We start from the raw sequence: 19,255 nt of genomic DNA, 5'->3' as shown, positions 1-19,255 counted from the left end.
TCCGAAAAACAAAGTCCAAGTTCCAGGTACTTTGGAAGTCAGTGCTGCTGATTGTGATTGGTCAAGCAGATGCGACGTCAAATCAACAACAAGGATGACTACTAGGGACGGGTATCGTTAAGATTTTAACCGATACTGCTTATTGATCCGGCACTTTAACGGTAGTCTCGTCGGCTCTTTTTGTTATGAACGCACTCGTATTTATAGCTGAAGAATCAGCTGGCTAATTCTTCTGGATTGGAAACAGTGAAAATGCATCACGGGTGAAACAGAGCCCGTTCAATAGCAGGTTTCGGTACCCATACTTAAAATGAAGAAGAATGGAGAAGGCTCGCGGGACAAACCAACATCTCCGGGCCCTCATTGGTACTTGTGGGGAAAAGAAGCCATCTCCAGGCACATGGAGTCAGCAGATAAAAGACTAAACCAGGACAGGATTTCTCAACATCTGGCAGAAATGGGTTACAACACACAGCCAAACAGGGCGAGGACAAAATAAACAGATGAAATGAGATGTGTGCAGTGGAGCGAACCAAAAAAAAAAAAAACACTATAAAAAGAAAAAGTGGTCGGACGCCATTTCGGGCCATCGAATAGAAGTTTGTTTCCACCTTCAAATAGTGTCACCCGCAGCACTGTCTTCTGGTGCTCTTTACACATATGGACACCACATTGAGTGGAATACAGAACAGATCCTCCCACTCAGAGGACATGTCAACTTCCCCACATCGTGCCAAAACGGCACCTTTTACATCTTTGAGATGGAAGTCGTCAGAATGGTTTTGGTTTTTTTGGGGGGTTTTTTGAGGTTCAATTCACAATGAAGGGCATTCTGCTGTATTGCCAGTGTTTGAATGGGAATGTATGAATGGGCCAGATAGGTTACAGATTGTTAAGTTCCTGCAGTGGAAAAGGACTGTCTGTGTACCCAGCTGTCATCCTCAATACCACAAGGCATTTCTAATGACCTTAATTACCACTGAAATTCCATTTCTTTTCTTTTTTTTGTGTAGGTGTTATCTGAGATACAACCAGTGGTGTAGCGCAGATTATACGGCGTATAACTACTTTTGTTTCAGTCGACGTTGCATATAGCCACTTTTAAATCCCCTCTGACGTGCATCATTCAATTTTTTTTCCCCCTAGGATGGCGAAGGCATGACCCGCCCTACTCCGCCTCTGATTGGCTAGTACTCAGGGTAAGCCAATCAGAGGCAGAGTAGGCCATCCCGGGGGAAAAAAAATATCGCCTGCAGCCTACCTGCCCTGTTGGTTTACCTCAATAAGGCAACAACAAATGGCCTCTTTTGGAATGAAGACGGTGAGCATTGTTTGATAACAGGACCTTGTAAATGATGTTCATAAGACAAGTGATGTATTTGATATCTGTAATTCAAATGGTAGGTGTTAGCACGCTAAATATTAGACCTGTAGATGCACAGTGCCACTGTTTAATATGTTATTTCTTGCTGTGATGAGATGGCTTATATTCATGCATTAGGCCTGTATAGGACCAGTTATATTTGCAAACCGCCCCTTGATAAATAATGCTCATTATATAATGGTGGCACACCGTGGCCTACACTATCTGTCGCAAATCAGCCGTTTACAAAACAGTTTACAAAAAGGAACTACTGGCCCGTAGACTACATATAAGGAGAGAGAATAGTTGTCCAATTTTCATGAGTGGATGGACAAAGGAATAAGGAATAATTCGCTCCAAATGAATAATTATGTAGTTGTCTCACCCTGCGGTCTGTGGGCCAGTATTGATCACAGTTCTTAATGATCCTTACTCCCTGAAGTCACGCAGCCGAAGTGAGGTGACAGTGTGCGAACACTACTGGCCCATTTTAGGTTAAACTAGGAATGCAGGCGTAGTCTTACATGTCACTGTGCACAAGGGCGCTTAAAAAAAAAATTGGGGCATAAATTATACCCACTTCTCCAGGCACCACTGGATGCAACCATATGTGTGTGTGTGTGTGTGTGTATTTGTCTGTTAACTTACCAAGCCAGTGTTAGGTCGGTGATGGTCTCCACCACAGTGTAGAGGGCAAACACAATCCAGTACATCATCCACCGCACCTACACAGACACACACAAACAAACAGAAAGAGACACTGAACAATAGAGCTAGACCAGGAAATCGGCCCATATTAGCTTGCGGGTGTGCAGTGCCTGTCGGACGTCGAACATTATAACGATTGCTACAATGCAACTTCTCCAGCGAGCTGTGCCTAGCATGCCATTTGGCGGTGTAACAGTTGAAAGGGCGCACCCTCTCAATACACTACACAGTGTGTGCCTCTGTTGGTAGCAACACAAAAATCCAACTTGATTTCCTGTAATAAATAAATAAATAAATAATTGGCATTGGTAACTCAGTACTGCACTATTCCACTAGTCTTACAATTTGATGACAAAAGCTTTATAAAATACCAGATTGTGACATATGTTCTCATTGACCTAATGACCCGATATTAATAGAAAAGAGTCTTAATTGGTTACATAACATGATTTTGGGGGATATATGAATGCATTGTTCTACTAACCCTGTTCTGAATGTATCAAACAGGTGAACATGGATTGGACGGGATTTCTCAGAGTTACAGAATTTGAAGATTATATGGTCTTCTTCTCATTTCTTTCTCATTTTATCCTTCCCCCTCTCAGGCCAGTAGTAGTGAAGGGCAAACAGAGGTTTAGGATTTTTTTTTTTTCTCTCTCCCTCTCTTTGCTTTTATGCTTTCCGCTGTCCTCCCTGCTCTCTTGCTCCCTCCATCCCTCTTTAAGGGCTTTCCAAGCTTTTCTGGCTGGATTTCCATATCAAAGCCAGCGGTAGACAGTGGCAGGCGGGCAGACAGTCACATGGCAGACTGAGGTATTAGCCAGACCCCGGCCGCTGCCGCATGACTGAACACACACTGACACTAGCTAATGAAATGTCAGAGTGTGTGTGTGTGTGTGTGTGTGTGTGTGTGTGTGTGTGTGTGTGGAGGAGTGAGGGAGTAAAGTCTGTGTTTGAAAGAGGGAGAAAAAGAGAGAGGGACACAGAATACAAACACTCACATTCACCTGACTCACAAGCACAAACTCTCAGAATTATAAAACACACACACACACACACACGTGCCTGCGGGCTAACTCACATTAGGCAGCCACTGAACACACACGCACACACACACTGCACTGTCTCTGCGCTGCCTGCACCATTACTGCTGGACTGGTTAATTGGTGACCTCATAGTGAACTCCCTCCACACACACACACAGCCTCATGGGAATGATAAATGTTAAGGAAAGAAAGTGAAACACAGAGCAAGTGAGATGGAGAGGACATCTAATGTATATGTTTCAATCTACCTCTGCCTCTCCTCTTTCATCTTCCATTTCATGCCCCCCTTTTCTCTCTCTCTCTCTCTGCGTCTCCAACAGCATTCTCCCTCTCTTTCCCCTTTCTCTCGGCCTCCCTCCTTCATCTCATCAGTAGGGAGGACATTAAGACGTGACCTCGGTGAAATATAGAGCAGCCATTTTGCCTTCCAGAGGCAATAGCAGACATTTACTGGCCCCTTCTGTGAATAACTGCCTTCCATTAAAAGAGAAGAAAAAAAAAAGAGAAAAAAACACCTGACATCAGCTCTTTACAGCCACCGGTCCGCTGGTAATGCTAAACTTGGTAGACAGAGCATGAAGACGGAGCCGGGCAGCAGCGGAGACTGACCAGTGGTGCATGCTACACCCCACCGGCCGACAAGTTTCATTCAGCTAAATAACCGTTGCATATTAAAAATGACTGTTAATGTTGGTTCTGCAATCATTTTAATGTGAACTTAATGAGTTGCCAAAGTGTCAATTCAAATGCCAAAAGGGGCTGCAATTATTCTCATTATGGACACAATCAGGGGATTGTTTAATGGATTCACTCAAATTGTTTGCTGTGTTCAGTTTTCTATGATAGAAAACAACAAAAAAATATCACATTCATTTTTGAGAGGCTAGGAATTGTGAATCTTTGGCTTTTTTTGCTTAAAAAAACAACTCATCGTTGGGGGCGCCCTGGTAGCTCACCTGGTACAGGTGATACTGTCATAATAAAGTAGAAATGCCACCAAAAAAAAAAAAAAAAAATCTTATATATAATAAATCTGAATAATCTTAATTTCTGTGTTCATTATTGTCCCCATTAAAGCAGACACTTAATCTTAGGCCCCGCATGTTAATGCCAGATGTAGCAGAATGCAATTGGCACACAAATACATGAATATACAGATTTCTGTGGTGTAAGCAGCAACAACACGGGCCATCAGACAAGTCTGCTCCAGTCAGACTGGGATCCAGACCGCTCAGCATAGAAGTCCATTTGTCTTAAAGTGGAGTCAAGCAGTGGAGCCTGGGGTGAAAAGCTTTAACTGCCCTCATTCAACACTTTATCATTCCTGTGTCAACAGTGGATAGGTAGCTGCGACGCAGTGAGGATATTTCTAACTGAACGGTGTCCAGTGCTGTTAATGTAGAAGGTGAAGAATGGAATGAATCTATGGAAGGAGGAAGAGGAGGACGTTCAATCACTGGTTTTACTTTTGCTGTTCAACAAGACACTGACTGAGAGCAGCAGACAGCATGCACCACCCCTCGTGTACTGTATGCACACGCTTAAGTAATAAAAACATGAAAAAGAGGGCTGGGCCTTTGGAATGCATTTTAAGAGCCAACTTCGTCATGAACTGGAGTAACCTCAGGCAGGGTGTGCTGTGGCTCAAGTCACACAAAAGCAGCCACAGGCAAAGTGTGCTGCTGAGGTCTTGCTTCCATCCAGTGGGGGGGGAAAAAAGGGTTGGTTCAAGTTAAAATCATAGATGTTGAGCTTCTCCTCCATAAGCTTCCTCTCCTTGGTATCTTGCAAGTTGGGGCTGACAACAAAATAATACAGGGTAGCCCGGCAGCTACTGTATATGCTTTTACTGTGGAAAATACAACATCATCCGGGCCAGTCATAATCATCCAATGTTATCACATACAGACGTGGAACCATATCATGAGAATATGATCATGCATCAGTGTTTCCCAGGCTGTAAAATCTTTTTTTAATCTAACACAGGAGTCTTTATCGCTGCTGATGGTACAGAGAATACAGAATTTAAGCATATGGTCAAAGTGCCTGAGCCCCGCTACAAAGAGACAAATGTCAGTCAGTCTGTTGTTCCTGCCCTGTATAAACCAGCACGAGCTGCATTAACTGTTACAGTGAGAATGAATTAATTTGTAAAAATAAAGGACGAAAATGTTATTTTCTACTAGGCTAAACAACAGAAACACGCATCTGTACTATGCAATCGTGAAGGTAAGATTTATTGCAGGACTGTTAGACCAGGCTGCATTAGCTTTAGAGTTAGTGATCGACCTAATAAACTGGCGACTGAGTGTACATGAATGTCGTGAAATTATATATTACATATTGCAATATTGATTTCAACCATGATTTCGCCCAGTCCTATGTGTAAGCGCACACACCAGGTATGGTGCCTTGTAGCATCGTGCTAATTTTACTGGTTGCCTCACAAGCTCTGAGGCAGATAAGAAAGTACTGCTGTAGTGATAACGTTCCACAATCAACAAGAGCACATTTGCCTCTACCCCAAGTGCTTCATGTTGCAGAGAGGTGGACCCGAGTATCAGTAACAGCTGAGATCAAGCCGCAGAAGCAGACAAAGAGAAGGCGAAACAGAGTGGAAGGAAGCTCAAAGCAGAGTCGCGGCTTACTGCGTCTGAACCTTGTGAGCTGGTGTGTGTTAAAGCCGTGTGTGTGCGCCATGTGTTACCAACACAGCGGACTGGGATTTCACTCTCACTGACATTAGTTACATCACCCAACTCCAGCAACACATCCAAGCCCTTAAATGCCTCTAGGTCTCTCAATCAACAACAACAACAACAACAACAACAACAACAACAAAAGACGTAGTTTGGTGACGTCCGAAAGTAGCGCGGGATCATGGGAGTTGTTGTGACAGAAAATATATAGAATGAAGTCTGTCCCTCTGCTAATACAATACCAAAGCTCACCTGATTTGCACAACACACTTTCTTTGAGTGTTTCTCATCCACATAAAACGTCATATCAAATATTAACAAGAGCACCAGTCTTTTCCCTTCAAAACTGGTATTTACAGATACCACTGCAGAACTATCAGCAGTAACACTCAGGTAACCCTCAAAATATGATATGCAGCATTTGTGATATCCTCCAAAAAAAAAAAGACTAAACGTAAGGGTTATTTTAGAGGTATAGTGTCTTTATTTATCATAAAGCCAGGCTGCTTGGACTATCAAAACATATGTACGATAGTGAAATTAAAAGAAAATCATAACACATGGAAATTGTGTTCCGAAAAATATCAGGAAAAATCGTCTGATACTGCAATATCCACAGGAAATAGTCTGCTCAGAATTTTATACAAATTGCTAGTTTTACATAAAAACTTCCTGCAGGTAATAAGTTCACTAATTAGGTTAATTGTACAGTTAATTGTTCTGTGCTGTTATTGTTTTTTTATGCAATGAATACAATGAAATATACACAAAGATATTTCAAAAGAAGTATGTGGGTGGGTGGGTACACTGAATTGTTAGGGCATGGTTAACACACACACAGTAATGATCCATTCCATACAGTTCTAACATGCGCCCTCTGTGACTCTTGCGCAAGAAGAGTAAATGGGTTTTAGTTGTTTTCAGTTAGATGTGCACTACATTACACTACAGTAATGCAACGTAATATTATCGAACGATTGCGATAAATCGTCTTTAGCCAATTTCTCAATGGTATCACCGATAGTACTAGATCCAGTGCACTTTGCATCGTTGCAATGCAAATCACATCGAAATGCACAGATTTATTGACACAATCAAAAAAATGGACTAATGAAAATGGTGAAGGCAACAATTAGATCTGGTTTGATACAAAATGTTAATGTTTGTGAAAATTCAGAATAGTTGGTAACTTGGGCTAGTTATCCAAAAAACCCTCAAACCCTTTACATATGGGGTTAGTGTCCCATGTGTGTAGTAGAACCATGTGAAGAAAAAGAGAAAAAAAAAATGGACTTACATATTCCTTAACGTTTTTGGTCTTGACAGCTTTGTAAGAGTAGTATGCAGGATATAGAGTCCCAAACATCAGCCTGCAGAGGGAGAGAGAGAGAACAGCCAACATGAAGCTTATCATTTCTATTACACACACACACCATTATCACATGCAAATGACCCATTTACTAATATTTACAACACTTACGGCTTGTCTCCATCTCTACAGCCACGACAGTTTAATAATTAATAATTGAATAAGTGCAAACTGAGGCCTACATACAAAATTGTGATTTTCCAGTTAAAAGGCATTATCTGGGGACTTATTTATATCCTGCGATGATCGGGTGTTGGGTCACCCTGGTCTAGAGTCTGAGAACCACTGGAAAACAAGACAGTGACTCAATGTTTCCTCAGTAATCTTCTGCAGCAGCAGCGGTGGTTAGGGGGTAATGTGGGGTTTGGTTCCATGTCTGGCCCAGTGCGGGTTTCAACACTACCTCAACTTACTGCACTCTTTGTTTGCACATAGATACACGGTATTTGCTATGTACAAATAACATAATCATTGTTTGAATTTTAGTGTCAATAGGATGTGGTGCTTTTGCACCGCATTGCTGAAGAACGTTTAGTTTCTGTAGGTGGTGCAGTTAAAAGATGGACGACATGGCAGCTCCACAAAAAGTGCTGGCTGGTGGCTGGCTGCAGTATAGGTCATAAACCCCCCCCCCATGTTAGCGGATGGGATATGGGCCAAACTATAAGATCAAAGTACAAGTGTTCATTTTTCTGATAATTTTGGTTTTAATTAGTTATTTGATGCTATAAAAACAGGGTGAAACGTCATGATTGACAGCTGAGATTGACCGTGGTGCGCTCACGATTGGGTCAGGTGGAAGTATGGGCGGGGACCTCGCACCGCGGCTCCACTCGCCAATCACCACCGCGCAGACTCTGGCTCCAAATTACGTCACCAGCGCAAGATGGCAGCCCCCGCATCCGGGATATTTTAGCTTCATTTTTGTACAGTGGAGACGCGTCGTCCATCTTTATATATACGGTCTATGGTTAGGCCCTGCTAACTGCACTCTTCCATTTATTGGAACCATATAACGCATTACTTTCTGGGTAATCTCTCAGTAGATTATACAAAAGAACTATGACACATTGAGGGTTTAGACCAGTAAAACGGCTTATGTTAAACCATAGCACAGTGGACATTTATTTCATGAAACACTGCTTTGGTTTCTACCTGCCCCTCGGGTAACATTTATTGTTTGTTTGTTTATTGCCACGCCTGATACACACCAAGGCCCAATTTACACTTGATTTCAAGTGTCTCATATTGGGATTAAATCCATATACGATTGAATACACTTTAATTAACACTAGTCGCACAAACGTGTCTCCATGGGCCTGACAAGAACTCCGTCTCGACTTTCCCACGCTATCTGATAATCTGGTAGGCCATCAGCGGTTGTTTTATTTATTTATCTATTTATTTTTGGAGCGATATCATTTTGTTTTGTCTGCATCCAAACAACAAGTGAGGGCCTCTGCTCAGCCACAGACTCTCCGAGTGGCACAAAGAGTAGTATAATAGAATCACCTCTCCATGTAACACAATGGCACCGAAAACTACAGCCTCCAAAATAACCATTAAGTTTAATCAACGCCTCTCTAAAACAGTTTCAACAAAAGCTGAACATTAGAAGGTAGGATTTATTGCAGGACTGTTGGATTAGACTGGATATATGTAAACTAGGTGTACCTAATAATCTGAGTGTTTGTTGCAATTTCCTCCTGGTCTAGTCATGTAGAAATGAAAAACATATTGTAAAATTGGTCATAATGCACCTGTACATGGCGATTGTTCTTGGTTGGCCTCCAGGTGGAACATCTTTTTTTGTCATTTGGGGGGGGCAGCGAAAGAAATGCAGCTCTGCACTGACATATTATTATCACCTTATGAAGTTGTTATGGCAAACATGTTAAACCGTTTCATATTTATGTCCAAAATTTAGTGTCCGCCTGAGGAATGGAGGTCCAATATTCACTTCTCTTTTAGCTCTGTTATGGTCTCCACCAACTCCTGAGGAAAAAACGTCTGGCTCTTTAGCTGCTAAATGCTCCACTGTGTTCACCAGCTCGTCTTGAACGGTGTCTGTCTGTTTTGTGTCTTGTCTGCTGTTGGTGGGGGTTTTTTGGGGGGGGTTTTTGCGATGAAAATGGCTACCTGCAAATATTAAAGTCTTAGCTGTGAAACTGACCCAAAACAGTAAAACTGCATGCTGTAAAACAGTAAGCGGAGCTGAGAGAGTGCCAGTTTATGGAAAATTGTATTAATCTATATGTATTTTTTTTGTTGTCTTACTTTGCTTTCAGCAAGTGCTGCAAGAAAAAAGATAGTAACTCTAAAAATCATTTGTGTATTTTAAGCAAAACAGAAGTTATTATTGTAGTCTTCACCTGAATGGTGAGATAAACACCATTGTATAGTAACAATGATAATCTTTAATTAACTCTCGTCACAAAGTGCTTCACACAAGGAAACAACTTTACAACAAGCAGGTTACAAAAACAATTTCCAGAAATAAAACAAATAACAGTGTCACCAGCAAAAAGGGCGATTAAAATCAAGTCAAATGGGTATGTAAAAAAATATGTTTTAAGAAGAGATTTAAAAGAGGTTACCAATCCTCAGGCAACTGGTTCCATAGCTCCGGGGCTCTGACGGGTAATGTTACGTCACTTCTAGTTTATAAAGCCACACCTCGGGGACAGATGAAAGACGCTACATACTGGCTCGTATGCGACTAAGAGGTGAGATGTATAGTATGGAGAGAGGCCTTGAAGAGCCTTAAAAGTCAACAATAAGATCTTAAAATCAATTCTAAAAACAAACTGGGAGCCAGTGCAAGGGGGCTTAAACAGATGTGGTGTGGTCACTTCTCTTGGATCCCTGTTAGAAGCCTGGCAGCCGACTTCTGTACAGCCAAACATGAAGATCAACAGAGCTCTCTCTCTCTATCCCGCCTCACACAAACACACAGTGAAAGCACTGACAAAAGAATGCATATCCAAAGCCTGGCTCACAGACACCTCTCTGCTTGACAGAACTGTGTGTGTGTGTGTGTGTGTGTGAGAGAGTGCGAGAGAGAGAGAAACGACTAGATCAATTTATAGCTCGACACTCCTTCCCTTGAATCCCTCTCTCTAACATTCTTCTGCTCCTCCTCCTCCTCCCTCCTATCCCCGCACACTGAGCCTGCCATGTCTGCAGCACACTGTGTTCTCTGCAGATCTGCCTAGCATGCACGCTGGATCTGGATCTGTTCAGCTGGAATACACAGTGACTGCATATTCAGCCTTCACTGCTGGTACTAATTGGTGCATTTCCAAAGTTTAAAAGACTAATCAGCTATAAAAAAAAAAAAAAAAAAAAAAACAGCCCACACACATTTGGTGTGCATTGATAAATTCGTTTTGGGGCAAAGTTGTCACCATCACATTCTGCTGCCATCAACCAATCATACTTAGGACTGGACAGATTGTAGGCAAATGGATTGCCATTACTAGCTGGATGAAAGAGGGGAGCAAATCACAGTGGCTGCACTGCAGTTTGTTGTACAAGTTCTTCAGCATTCTTCCTCTTACGCAACAGAACTTGTGATGAGAAACGCTTCTCGTCAGTTTCTCATTACACCTTAAATACAAAATCTCACATTTCAGTGGTTTAGTCCAGTATTGCACGTCTATAGATGTTAGAACGGTTGCGAGAGAGAGCGAGAGAGAGAGAGAGAGCGGTCAAACGAAGAAGGGTCAAAATCAATGCAGCAGAGGCTTGAGGTGGGCGATATGACAAAACACTAAGAGACGATATATAAATGTGCCTGCTGTCAGACATAATGCCGTACCATTATTACTGTGATAGCTACCCCTTTGATGTATCAGACTTTGTCGTTTCTGTCCATCTTGCGCATGAGCAATTTCTAAATAGATTTTCTGCAACATATACAGATAGATAGATAGATAGATAGATAGATAGATTGATGGATAGATAGATAGATATTTTGCCCTGGTCAATAAATTGCCTGGGCCTGAAATGTGGGACAATAAGTAACAAGAGATGTCTGTACAGAAATAAGCATAGCGACGGTGGGCGGCGAGGGTCAGTCAAAGACAAAACAATATATGGTCAATCGACTTCTGTGTTGTAGTGATGAGAGTTTGTCGCGAAGGAGGTTTACTTCAGCAACTCTCCAACGGTGGCTGGCCTCGTTTATTTCATTCGCCAACGTAGATTTCCACTCTGGCGAGTTCTCATTTTGCACCCTGCTGACTCCCTGCTACACTCTTGAGGCTTGGTTTCCCCGTCCTTGATTGTCCTCAAAAAAAAAAAAATATATATATAAAAAAACATTTCACGCGTAACAAACCATCCTACAAGTGGGACGGGAAGGTTACACTCGAGAGTGGAGTGAAATGACATGTGAGCTTATTTATTACTGTCTTTATGTCCTTCACACCATGGGAACAGCCGTGTGAGCGCAGGAGCTCTGTGACTAGACTCGCTGCAGTCAAAGCAAATTAGGAGCAATTGAGGCACAAATACCTGCTATTATCACAGCATCAGCAATCGCCCTTCATTAGCATGACTAAGATCTACTAGCCAAGCACAAGGCCTTTCAAATTACCACGTTGGCGGGGAAAGACTTGTGTATAGTTGTTACACTACCGACAGCCTAAGCAATGTAGAAAAATACATACATTTAGAGAGACTATCCTGATATTTATGTTTCCACCACAATCCTACTAACCGTTCTTTACTTTTATGCAAACAAAGGCAATTGAAATGATAGAGTGTGACAAGAGAGATGTAGACACGAAGAGAGAGTATGGAAGCTGTGGCAGCGTGGCTGTTTCTATAGCAACAGCAGGAAAATAAACTGCTATGGTTGTTGGCGGCGGGCCTGCTGCTGAGGGGACTCTGGTCAGGGGGAGTGTGTCTGTATAGAAGACTACACAGAGTGCGTCTGTGTGTTTGTAGTAGGGGTTGACCGCTTATCAGCACTGAAATTCAGCTTTATTTATTTATCTATTTTTTAAAGGGGACCTATTATGCTAATTTTCATTTTGTGATTCCACTAGAGCAGCTTTGCATGATTAACAGTTCAAAAAAAAGTCCTGATTCATCTTATTCTGACCCTTCATGCAGCCCATCAGTTAACCCTCTGTCTGAAACAAGCCGTATGAGCTCTGGTCTATTTAAGAGCCCCCCCCCCCAAAAGCCCACTTTCTTCTGATTGGCCGGCCAAGTCCCAGATCTCTTTGGGAAGAATTTCCAAAGGCAAACTGTAAACCTAGAATCACTAAGCAACATTGACATAAACATCTCGTCTGTGCCTGAAGCAGAGATACCATATAAGGACATCCGTGCCTATCTGACATCAGACAGATACGGCGGTTGAAATAAAGTTAAGCTGACTAGCAAAAAAACAAAAAAAACAAAACTGATGGGCTATAACGTTATTTCTTGCACGTCAAATATGTTACCAAGGCCGGTCATACTCTCAGCTTCAGGACATACTTCAGTAACGTTAGCTAGCATATGTCATCTTAGCTAAGATTTCCATTTTTTACTGCAAATGTATATCAGTTCCAAATATCGGTTATCGGTCTACTTGATTACTAGTACTTAGTACAGTTTGAAGGTTTCTGTTATTGCGAAATCCTCCATGGTCTTAAATACTCATTTACTTATTTCCAAATACCTACAGACCAGGACAGACACTTAAACCAAGTGTCTCCATAAACCAAGCTCACACAAAATAAGTTGAACGTGCACTGAAATGTTCTTGAAACAATTTCGTGAAAAGTAGGGCCCCTTCTTCATACCAAATCAACCACCTCTCCATTTCCCTCCTCTTCCCATTTCAACACCTTCTCCTCCCTCTTTCTCTGCATGCAGCTGAGAAAATAGCCCTGTTGCGTTTCGATGGGCCTTGACTCTGGGCTCCGGGTCAATTTCCCTGGTTTCCTGACACCGTACACCACAAACAACCAGATGGAAGGAGGGGGAGACGGACGGGACGACGAGAGAGAGAGAGAGAGAGAGAGAGAGCAAAGGAAAAGAGAGAACATGAGCAATAAAAAAAAAAAAAAAACAGGAGACACATGGAGAGGGAGAAACAGAGAAGGGAGAGAAAAATAAATCTCCCGATTTGAGCTTCCACCATCTGGTTTGAGCTTCAGGAATAAGAATTTGATTACATGACTTTTCCCCTAAAAAAAAAAGAAAAAAAAAAGGTACAGGCGGGACTGTTGAGAGAACTGCTGCTAAAGCAAATGAGACTGGTTAAGAATCCAGGTCTGTACATCTCCAGAGTATTTTCCTCACGGGGGGGGAAGAAATGACATACATCATTCAGACTGCTCCTTGCAGCTCTCCGAACCTTCCCACATTAAAAAAGAACTTCATACACGAGTTCAAACTTAAGCTCAATGGTTTTGCACATTTCTGGAGGCATAAATCTCCCCACAAAAAAAAAAAAATAAAAATACAGAGACAGCCTAGAATAACAATCGAGCAACTGACTTGCATGAGGCCCACGGTCTATTTAAAAGATAATAATTCTGGTTTATTAAAACTTGAGTCTTATTTGAATTTGTATCAGTTCTGATGCCATTTCATTCACTAAGTTAATAGCTGAGATCTGAGAACACAACTACGTTGCTGGAACAAAGTCCAACAGGTGAAGAAGCACAAGCAATCAGACAAGGAGACGAGATTCAAACAAACCGACCAGCTTATCCAGATTACCTAAACCACTTTATTTGGATTCGACTGAAAATGAGCACACCTGAGATGCTGTTAATAATCCCCAGTTGCACGGGGAAAATGAACACCCACCAAGTGCCAAATGAGGGTAGATTTTTCCGTTTGCTGAGTAAATCTCGGGAGGGCTAATCCGCCACAATGGCGGGTTTGTTCCAAAATAGTCATGGAATTAAAAAAAAAAAAAACAATGCTGAGAAGTCTCTACCACATTTTGGTGTCATTTACAGGTGCGCTGCTTCTGTCAGTCTGGCAGCTTGCACTGTTTATATGTTTTTGTTCGTGCTGAACAGGACAAAAAACAGGAGGAACAAATCAGAGGCTGAGATCCTGGACGGAGAGGGGCGGGAAACGTGGACTGGATAGTTAAGTAGGGCTGCACGATTATGGCCAAAATGATAATGTTTATTGATTTTTTGGGAGAAAATATTCTTATTGCGCCTTCACATTCATGTAAACAGAGCACCTCTTTCACTTCCACGTTGTGCTACATTCCTGCTAATGTACAAATCTTTGCATCAAACTTAAGACTGGTCCCTACTCACAGAAGCAAAATCTAAATTAAAAAAAATGTACCAAACGTTTTTTTTTTGCAGCAGCGTGCTGAATATGTTGTTGTTGTTATGAATATGTGAATACGCTGTTATGGACGTCTTGAGTTGACGCTGGACAAGGACGGGGATTCAGTGAAGTAACGTCGTTATTCTTTTTGGCCTTCGTGCGTTCGTCGTACTGCAGTTTGTTTGCTTGTTTGTTCAGGTGGTTGAACAAGTTAGTTGTGTTGCTTTGCAGCGCAGACACAAGTCTCACGCACTCTTTGCATATGATTTGTTCTTGCTTAACGTCACTTGCCCTGAATCCGAAAATACTTCCAAACAATGGATGATGATGATCTGTTTCACGGGACTAGCTTTTCGCCTCCTGCTCCAGAGATTTACTAGCTTTTCGCCTCCTGCTCCAGTGATTGAAATGTTAAGAAAAAACGGATATACCGTGATATATACCGTCCCTGCTGCAAATTACACCGTGGGCTTCCTTATTATGTAATTTCACTTCAAATGTTCTGTTTTGCAGTCGTGTGACGTTAAACGAATGAGAAAGCTGCAGTGATATTTGAGGTGAAACAGAAAATCGTAGGCAACATTAAGGATTTGGTGTCTTAAACTGACCTGCCCACCATACACTCAGAGGTCGTATGTTGCTCAACCAGTAGCGGACACAACATGAAAACTTCAGGAGACATATAGTATACAGGAGATATAAAGCAGTGTCTACCCTATAGTATATAGGTCAGAAAGTGACTGATTTCTGACGGGATGTCCCTGTGGTTGTGTAGGAGCCCATTACTCACAGTAAATAATTGATTGAGATAGTGTTTTCAGGGCCTTTTAAAAAGGCCCCATATTATGCTCTTTTCAGCTCTATATTTATATATACTATATATATATTTTTATTCTAGGATTCCACTAGAGCAGCTTTGCATGATTCACAGTTAAAAAAATCCTTATGTATCTTGTCCTGGCCCTTTCTGCAGCCCCTCAGTTCCCCCCCCCCCCCTCTGTCTGAAACAAGCCGTTTTAGACAAACTGAACAACCTCCAAACACTTGAAGAGTAGCTCCTGAGCAGAGCGCTGCAATAACTCAGACTGACTGAGCGGGTGGATGAGCGTCCCTGTACTTGGTGGGTGGTGCTGTGCCTGGATCAGATGACCTGCTGGGGGGGCGTGGCTGAGTGCGGTGACTGTATAGTTGTGACATCACAACCTTATGGAAGTCCTGACTGCTCGTTTAAAGACACAGTGTCTGAATACGGGCTGTGTTTCATTTCTCTGTGGACTGAGTGTTTTGATCCTTTCACAGTATTTACACAGCACCTAGAGCTGCTTTAGAATCAAACAAGACATGGAAACCTCACTTTCTACAATATGGGACCTTTAAAAGGCCACAGTCAATCAGAGCACACCATGCATCCTACTGATCCTGAGAGGCTTGCTCTTCACTCTGCTGAGAGGTACAAGCAGACTGTAGCAGGCAGACCATACACAACATTCCAAATTTAGACAATGCAACCAGTGTAGTTTAAACCGTCAATACATTTCCACTCACACCGGCACAATTTGGTGCAATCCAATACCACAGCCCTACGAAAGATACATCCTTCCAATAATACAATGGAGTAGAACAAGCTGGGCTACTGTTTCCTGTGCTTTTCTTAATTGTGCTGCTACATTTTTTTTCAGAATTTCTGCTGTGCTATGTAATAATTATCACCACAGGAGGTCCACATTCTTGGGAAGAATATCTCAAGCGTTTTTCACTGCTGCTCAGCTATTAAGCAGACAATTCAAATGTCTTTGTCGACACCAAAAAAGGAGGCTGTAACGAAGAGAAAGTGCAGGACAAATAGAGACTAGGAGAGACGCACGCAAATATTCTGGAACCAGTCCTTGCAGGCTGCCGCCTAAAATTAGTTGCACATGGATAGCTGAGTTGAAACTCAGCGTCTGACTTTTTTTTAACTGTTTCACTACAGGCAATTTAAATGCAAGACCTACGTCCCAGAGAACAGAACCTAGGTATACTTCCTGACAAGTTTTAGCTAGATGAAGTTATAGTAGACTCTGCACTTCACACCCTTATTGAGTTTCAGATTTTTTCATTTATTCAAATCAAGTTCAGTTGATGGATAAATGAAATGAACAACATGATCAACAATAATTATCACTGAATTATCTCATCATCAGTATGTTACAATACTGGCTTTGCAGCTGCCTGTGGGTCAGCCAGTCATTTACTGCAAGGGATTTGAAATAACAATGTCCTAGAGTAAAGAGGCACACCAACATCAATGTGTCACTGGTCACATACTGGACTGTATATTGACCTGAAGCCTAACCTAGACAAGACCAAGCGGCTCTTCCGTCCAGGAAAGGCATCTCCCACCCACAACCTCTCCAATACCAGAGGCTAGGACAGCAAGGGACCTGGGTCTGACACTGGAAAACCAGCTGTCCTTCGCTGCCAACAACCCCCTCCTGCAGATTCATCCTCCATAACATGAGGAGGATACTTTCATTCCTCATCCAGGTTCTGGTCCAGGTGGGTCTGCCTGAATGTGCTAATCCGGCCTCTGCAGCTCATCCAGTGCAGCTGCTCGGCTGGTCTTCAACCTACCCAAGTTCTCTCACACTACACCGCTCCTCTGCACCGGCTACCGGTGGCAGCACGAATCCGATTCAAGGCACTAGCACTTGCTTGCCGTGCTGCGAATGGCTCAGGCCCATACAACATCCAGGACATGGATCTAGGACCCTGTTTACACCTGGTATTAACATGCTTCCTGGGTGATCCAATCACAAGTGGACAGCTCCGAGTACGTCTGTGCACACCTGGCACTAACATGCGATCGAGTGACCACTTGTGATCGGATCTCACTTCCCCACTCTATATGCAAACAAACACGTACATAATTTCCATTTACAAAGACCAAATGCGTGGTTTTTGAATTTACCGTTTATCGGACCACAAAGGAGACAAGAATTAGGTGTGCGCACTGCTAAAAGAATGTGGCCATATGCTAGCCAGACCACCTTCGAATGTGGTCTGAGTGATCGAATCTCAATGCATCTCGGGTGCATTCACACACGGCATTAGAGCTGTCCGCTGGGATCACCCAGGACGGATGTTAATACCAGGTGTAAACAGGGCATGTCTCTTATTGTTTCTGAATGTAGCACTTGAGCATATTTGATGAAGCCGATGTACTTGCATGATTCTTCCACATGGTTATGAGATTAAGACCCCAAAAGCTCCCCTGCTTCCTATACTTAAACCAGGTCTTGACCGAACAGTGATGAACTGCACGTTGACCTGTGACAACAGTCACAAGTTACAAAAGAACGTGTTCACTATCCCACAACAGAGGGCTTGTGTTTGAAAGCTGCATTAGAGGAAAAAAAGGTGAGGCTTTTCTTATTTTTTTTTCCACCACTCCCTCCTGTCCTCCCCACCGCATTCTTGTCCTCCATTATGCCAAGTTACGTAACTACTGTTCCTGGATATGTACAGACAGAGAAAGGCAGAGGGAAGAGGAGAGAGGTAGAAATGGGCATTTTAACCAAAAGCAAAACACATCTCCAGTGTGTTACATCTGAACGTCTTACTTCTGCTTTATTCACAGTGGATTTTAGTCGTGCCAAACAGTGACCAAACAAATCCATACACTCAAATTCGTCCAGGGACGCATTTCTCCCTGTGACCCAACAATGGTTATGGTTGCCAGGTTAAATTGGGCAGGGCTGGCTAATAATATCTTCAAGATGACAGCTGTACCTGACACTCCTTCACAGTTGTACAAGTAGAGGCGTGAAAAGTTCCACATCACCGATACTTAAAAAAGTGACACATTGTAAAGTTATGTTGACTCACAAGCAGTGTGCATGGCCATGGTCAACAAACAAGATGGTAGCATTAGCTTTAGGACTCGAATCACCAGCACAAGGCTAACGTTAGCTAATTTGGGGCCCCACAACTATCTACATTACTAAAGAAGCAATACCGTGTCTTTGTGGCGTCTGGTAACTATTTCTTTCTATATAAGTTGCTATATGTTTCCGCACTAATGTAGAAAATTTAAGGACTAAAGGTCATAACTTAGCCAAAGGACGGTAACAAGTTAGCTAAGCAACCAAGCAAGCTAACAAAGCTGAATCCCATCTGCTGAGCTTATATTCTCCATGAGGTAAAAAGAAAAAAAAAAGAAAAGCATTTAAGTTAACATTTAGTACTCTCAATCGTCTTTGTACTTACACAACGCTTCTCGAAATTATCCAGGACACCATGTTTCTGTCTTCGTAGCGTTGGGCTGTGTCAGAGATAGAAGACAAGCCCCGGTGATAACGTTAATGGCTAGCCGTACCGCTGCAAACTTCTTCAGCCAAAACTTCGATGCGCGAATCCGGGAGCAGCTAGCTATCTCACTGAACATCAGCCAACCAACATGTCCGGAAAAACGTCCCGATGTCACTGCTCTCTCTTTGTAGCCATGCCCAAGCGATTAAACATCTATCCAATGTGAATCCTGTTGTTTTGTTGCAATCTCTTTTACTCCCTCCGGGTTTCCTCCTTCCCTCTCTGCTTGCTCCCCAGTTCCTGGCACCAGAAAAGTGCTCACATAGCCACTGACGTCAACAGGAAACAGAACAACCTCCTGGACCTACTATTGGCCAGTCCAGTCTGTTTACACCAAGCGCAAACTGTCATTGGTTGGCCACGTTTGCCCATGTGACTTCTGCGTTTGATAGAAGCGCTGGGATTTCAAACTCAGCGA

At 42.6% G+C, this 19,255-nt stretch overlaps 1 protein-coding gene across 3 annotated transcripts in view; it reads right to left on the bottom strand.

Moving 5' to 3' along the window:
* Positions 1-18,993, bottom strand: part of reep3b (receptor accessory protein 3b) — a 30,622-nt gene extending 11,629 nt beyond the window's left edge. For 2 of the 3 annotated variants that reach the window (XM_070927140.1, XM_070927142.1), the window contains exons 1-2: positions 7,114-7,230; positions 2,012-2,088 (exon numbers count right to left, since the gene is read on the bottom strand). In XM_070927140.1, coding sequence (XP_070783241.1) covers positions 2,012-2,088; positions 7,114-7,230 — 194 coding nt within the window. Of the gene's footprint in view, positions 1-2,011; positions 2,089-7,113; positions 7,231-18,735 lie in introns of those variants that run through there. The other variant, XM_070927141.1, reaches the window with a different exon arrangement.
* Positions 18,994-19,255: the final 262 nt, after the last annotated feature.

The sequence above is a fragment of the Enoplosus armatus genome, chromosome 20 (assembly GCF_043641665.1).
Source record: "Enoplosus armatus isolate fEnoArm2 chromosome 20, fEnoArm2.hap1, whole genome shotgun sequence".
NCBI lineage: Eukaryota > Metazoa > Chordata > Actinopteri > Centrarchiformes > Enoplosidae > Enoplosus > Enoplosus armatus.
This window is presented reverse-complemented; position numbering and strand designations above follow the sequence as displayed.